The 6,000-nt window shown below is 43.2% G+C and overlaps 1 protein-coding gene across 1 annotated transcript in view; it reads right to left on the bottom strand.

Moving 5' to 3' along the window:
* The window catches only part of SYNE2 (spectrin repeat containing nuclear envelope protein 2), a 333,055-nt gene that overhangs the window by 26,617 nt on the left and 300,438 nt on the right, over positions 1–6,000 (bottom strand). The window contains exon 93 of the mRNA XM_019632109.1: positions 2,026–2,141. Within this exon, the coding sequence (XP_019487654.1) occupies positions 2,026–2,141 (116 nt within the window). The remainder of the gene's footprint in view (positions 1–2,025; positions 2,142–6,000) is intronic.

The following is a 6,000-nucleotide window of genomic DNA, read 5'->3' on the forward strand; positions in this document are numbered from 1 at the left end:
TAACATTCTGTATATCAGACCTATGTCTTACAATGTGTGTTGGAGGCTTTAAATATCAAATTCATGGATATGGGATAATTTACATTTCAGTCCTATTCTCTACATGCTAAAAGGTTTACAGTTAAATTATAAAGGGCCCAGATCAGCGTAAGCTAAAATAATTCCTATGCCAATGTGGACGGCATAATTTAAAATAAACTAGGATGGTTAAAGGATCTGAATTTGTCCTAAAACAGACGCTGAGACCTGTGTGGGCAGCTGTCAGTTGCTAAAAAACACTGTACAAATTCTGTACAACTGCATCTTTTTAAAATGACTAAACATCTTTATAGTGGGATAAATCAATTACTCCAAGATCTTGAAGCCCAGGTGTGGGGTCATGGACATTACAATACACTTGAGCTAATCGTCTCTTTGAAGCATTTATGTCGCCAGAGGACTTCCATTTTGCACACAGCGTAATCACGTCTCTTCCCGGCTTGTCAAAGGCTGGCTGCAGACACCACACGCATGCTGACACTGGGAAAGAACCCATCCCCCGATGCCTGAGCACACACACACACACACACTCACACACACACACACTCTACAGCCACCATCTCACCCGTAATTTCTATTGTAACCAAAATGAGAGAGCTAGAGAGCAAGACACACAGAGACAGCAGCTGCCTGTCGGCCATAGGCAGAGATGATGACTGAAATGGCACTTACTGTTGATGAGAAAAAATCATTCCTGATGTTTAGCAAGAGCTCCAAGTTCCCGGCTGCACCTCCACCCCCCAGGACGAGGCAGCCCCTCCCCCCGCCGGCAGGCCTCTCCATTCACTGGTTCAGCATCTTCCACAGGCCGCCCTCCTGCAGGCTCCTGTGGGCTCCGCTCTCTCACAGCCACAAAGCAATGCTGACAGGAAAGGAAGAGACCTGCTTCGCTGCTAACTGCAATTTTTAATCTCAGTTTTCTCCCTTGCAATAAATAATATCTCTGGCTATTTACACACACACACACACACACACACACACACACACACACACACACGCTCTTTGTTCTGACGCTACAGGATTGCAATGCTGGGGGAAGAAAGTCAGTGTTATCTTGGCTATGGGTTATTTATGAAGTGCTATAAACCAAGGAAAGAAACATTTTAGATTGGGGTGTGGACAAGAGGATTTCTGTTCTCGTCAAATTAAATTTCTCTGTTTCAAGTTTAAAAGAAATGGTGAAATCTGAACCCCCTGAGTCTAACAGGAATGCCTGCCTTCCTCACGTCCTCTTAAGGAAGAAATTTCCCTGGGGGCGAAGGGGGGTTGGTGGTTCTGCCTGCCTTTTTAGTCCTGTGCATCCTGGCTTAGAAGGGGCCAAGTTCATTTAAGTCCATTCCTCTGCTTTTTGCAGAAAAAAATTCTATCTTGTAGTACAAATGGAGTTCAAGAGTTTGCAGAACAAGGAAGAAAATTTGCAATTTTCCTTGCTAGCTCCTGCTAGGGTTGACTATAATGTGAGTATATAAAAATTCGTCCACATCCCTTAACCATGGTTCTCTGCGTGATCTTGAGAGGCGTGCTTACTGGAGGTTTGGGTCCAGCCCCTTTGAGGCTCAGTGCCAGCCTTATTTTGAGACTCGACAATATCAATAATTTCTCATGGACCCCTAAAGCCCAACATTGAGTCATTGTTACATCCCCACCTTGAAACAGAGTGAGCACATTCTAGATCAGCGAAATTAGGAGTGCAGATGTGGAAGCATTTCTGCCCAAAAGAAGCATCTGACTTGTGCTTACATGCTCGGCTGTCCCTGGGACCTGCTACATAGGACCCTGCAAGGCTCTGAATACTGGACCTGGGTGATGCTGGACATCAAGCTACTGATTATCCATTGACCCAATCAATGATGGCGGCTGTCTCTTTGAGGAAGCTCCCTGACCCTTGGGAAGGCATTTCTGCAGGGTCCGGGAGAAGCAGCCACCAGTTCCAGAGGTGGAATGATGGGGCTGACGGGAAGAAACAAGGAAAGGAGGGAGGCTGACCTGATATCTGGCTCTCCCTGTGCTAAAATCTCTAAATCCTTCCAGTCCCATGGATCAGGCAACCTGCACAAAGTCAACTTTATGACTAGCAGCATTGTTTGGTCTTCCAAAATAACCTTGAGAAAATACAGATAAAGGGAGAGTAACGAAAAACTTTATCCGTTTTAAAAAGGCACACATCTCCCTGCTCATTTTGCAAGAAATGAAAAAACAATCTTAACACACAGTTGCCATGGTAATAACTGCCGAGTTTAAATGACAATATTTTAATTGCCGCTATTATAAAGTAGGTGGGCTTTTCACGTTGATAGGTGAAATATGGAAATTATCTTTAGTTAAAAAGTTTTTTTCCAGACTTGGCCCTTTGGATAGCGAGAGACAACCTAGTCTAAATAGGAAGGAACCATATATAGTATGTCTAAGTCACTCTATAATGTTGGCCTAAGGATGCCAAGTCTGCTGATGCTATCATCACAGAGAAATTAGGACAAAGGTAACAACATTCATGACTTTTAAAGATAAAAAAAGCCCATGTCCCTTTTTCTATAATGAACATTTAGGAAATTCAGATATGCAAAAATAAAATTAATATCATCAATGATGACAACTCCAACAGGTAACCAAGGTACGTATTCTGGGTTACGTCCTTTGTGCTTAGCTGTCTCATCTGTTTTAGGCATCGAAAGCTTTAATTAGATTATCCTCACATGCTGCTAGAAAAAGTCTTTAAAAACAGCTCCCCACTCCCCGGTCTCTGAAGAGGCGCCACTAAGACCAACAACCAGCAGAGTGGGTGGGTTTTTAAGACGTTCAACTACTAGGATTTTGAAATCAAGAGTAGACAGAGGTGGGATTACGTGTCAGGCTGAGTCTCTCTGGCATCAGTCCCACTGAAGGGACAGTGGCTAGGGACCCTCTTTTCAGAGCTTTGCATCTTTTTGTCCATCACCCAACATCCTGAGCCTAAACAGGTCTTAGGAATAGGTAACCTAGCTTCCTCCAAAGCAGAGGATTGCACATATTGGTAGTTCTGAAAAACAGCTTCTATAATTTGGTTGTCTCTCCTGCACTCGGGTTTTGCTGGGTTGCTTTTCAAAGATGTTATCTGAAAATATGGGGAAGAGCAGGAGCTAATAGCTACAATTTTAAAAAGAAGTTTAACTCTTCACTTAATCTGTCAAAGGAGCATAGTAGTATATGATTAATAGCTCTTGTCATCAAATCAGATTGGGTTTTAGGATAAGCACACCACTCACCAAAAAAACATACGGGGCTCCAAATGGCTTGTTGATGAAATTAATAGCATATTTTATAAGAGCTTAGACGTCTCAAATGTAAGAAGCTGCCCAAGGGTCCATGAGGACTGCTAAAAGCTCCTACAGCAGTTATGCTGGAGAGCCAGTTCGCAGAATTTTAATGTCCACATCAGAGCCTATGTAGCCTTATGTGAGAAAATAAGCATTAAGACTGATGTACGCTCCCCCAACCCCCTTTGATTATTTGCTTATTTCAGGAGATGTGTCTCCTTCAGGTTCTTTGCTTTAAGGATTTTATAGAAGCTGAAGAACCCTTTAGAATCAGAGAAAAAAAAACAGTGGTTTGGGTCTAAGCCTCTCCTCCTCCTCCTGTATCATGTAACCATAGTAACCACGCCAGAGGCTATGTGTATGGATGGACCCATAGCTGTCCTGTAGCTTTCTCACTGAGGATCCTGTACATGGTTTATCAACAAGGAAACCGAGGCTCTGTTCACAGGAAGTGGCAGGTTTAGGATTTCTGACTCCTAGTGCAGCATCCTATCACTTCACCCTGTGTCTGTGTCTCTCTCTCTCTCTCTCTCCACCAGTGGCAATACCTGGGCACTTGTCAGAAATCAATGCACATTCTTGGCCCCACCCAGACCTACGGAATCAGAGGCTGTGGGAGCGGGGTCCGGCACCCGTGTCTTCATGAGCCCTCCATGGGTTCTGATGCACACTACATTTGAGAACCACGGCTCTAGAGTAAATGGTAAATTCTACATTGAGTTCTACATTTTAGAAAAATTCTGAGAAACCACCTTTAAAAGCCAAGGTCTCCAGGGAGCCAAGTTCACTTTCCATGCAGGGTGCAGTGGGGCAGACAGACGTTGGCTCCATCCCCACCCTATGCAGAATCGCTTCTGCTGTTGGGTCAGTTGTTTACCTTCTCTGAGCTGCAATGTTCCAAAACAACAGGTCTTTTTTTTTTTTTCTTTTTTCAGTGAATTAAACCTGATTTATTAGTCTTAGATTTCTGAATACCATTCCAAACTTTGAAGTTAAAGGCTTGTAGTTAAAATCTTGAAGTCATGAGTCTGGGCACCTGTGTAGGATCTGCCTCCAAATCTTATCATTTTCAACAGGAGACATTGTTCCCTGCCATAGGAGTGAAGCAGCACGGTGCTGTGAGCAGGACAGAAAAGGTAAAACGGTGTCCAGAATTCGGGGCTGCAGGTTCTGGTTGGCACTATTCAAAGCAGAATTCTGCAGTCTGTGCCCCCTCATCCTCTCACTCTGTTCCCTGATAATGAGATGATCAGTGTCAGAGATCAGCCAAGGAGCTGATTCTACCTGAGGCCGACTGAAGGCAGGTCCAAGCTTGCTGCCTGAGCCACTGAAGGGTAAACTCAATTAAGAGCTTCCTAGACTCTCAGCCATCTGTCTCAGCCTGGCCTTTGTTTTCAGGGAAGATAAGTTATTTCCTCCCTAGTCCCTCAGTTTTAAAGGGATTTGGTTCTCAATATTTGCTTCTACTCATTTCAGTGTAACAAATTAGAAGGGTAAGGTAACAGGGAGTCAACACAACTGCCTGAGCTGAAATCCTGGCTGCACACGTGCTGGCTGTGTCGTGTAACTGGGGGCAAGTTATTCAAATTTAGTGTCTCAGTTTTGTCATCTGTAAAATGGGATAGTGGTACCCACCTTTCAGAATTACAATGACAATTAAGTGAAATCACACTGTTAAGAATACAGCTGGTAGACAATATATTTGCTATAATTTCAACTCCTTATTTTGCCAATAGCTCCTTCCAAAAAGACCACTGAAATTTCACCTGCTGTTTTTTTTTCTCTTTCTCAACAAAGAATTGGTTGAAGATAGGCAGCCAGAAAGGAGGGAGGAAAGCAAACAGCCTATTAGACTCTGAAGTGATATGACAAAGCATGAATGATTAAGAATGGACCGTCACCCTAGTCTTCAGGGAGCAAAGATCTAGACTTTCTCCTGAATGATCTATGAACAGGTACAATGTCACCATACCACTGATTAGTGCCAGGTGCCCAAGAAGACTTAGGATACAAAGACGATGTCAACAAAGGCGTACTAGACACAATTTACCCAACAGAAATGATCGTATTATTATGCACCGAAATGTTCATTCATGTCAACAAATATCTGAAGCACTGTTCTACGTGCTGGAAATAAGACAGTCAACTACCCTGGTCTTGTGGAGGAAAGACCTCTCACTTTAGACACAACTGAGAATCCTCTTCCACTCAACAAACATGCTCCTTAGTCTTACAGTCTTTTTAGGGAAAAGCAATGATAATAACCACTCAATAAATGCTGGCTCCCACGTGCTGGTCCTGGTCCAAATGTAAGACACAGGCCATTTGTCCCCACTGTGGCCTCTGATGTGAGCAGTGCTGTTAGGCACATTATGCAGATTTGGAAACTGAGGTCTTAGAAAGATTAAATCACTTCTCAAGTTTCAATGATGGGTAAATTGTAAAGTCAGGATGGGCTCAAAACCTGGGCTCTTAATCCTTACTTGGGTTACAGCCATGGATTTCCATAGATTTATTATTATCTTTTTTTAACAAGCAGTAGAGAGAAGTTGAATTCAGCCTTTATCTCTAAATTTATAAAACTGCTGGATTATTTTAATGGAAGGCTGGGCTCAGTTTCAGCCAAGTCACCCTAATATTTGTCTTCAGCAGACCCTCCACTGCTAAA

Source organism: Hipposideros armiger, unplaced genomic scaffold (assembly GCF_001890085.2).
Source record: "Hipposideros armiger isolate ML-2016 unplaced genomic scaffold, ASM189008v1 scaffold_1074, whole genome shotgun sequence".
Taxonomy (NCBI): domain Eukaryota; kingdom Metazoa; phylum Chordata; class Mammalia; order Chiroptera; family Hipposideridae; genus Hipposideros; species Hipposideros armiger.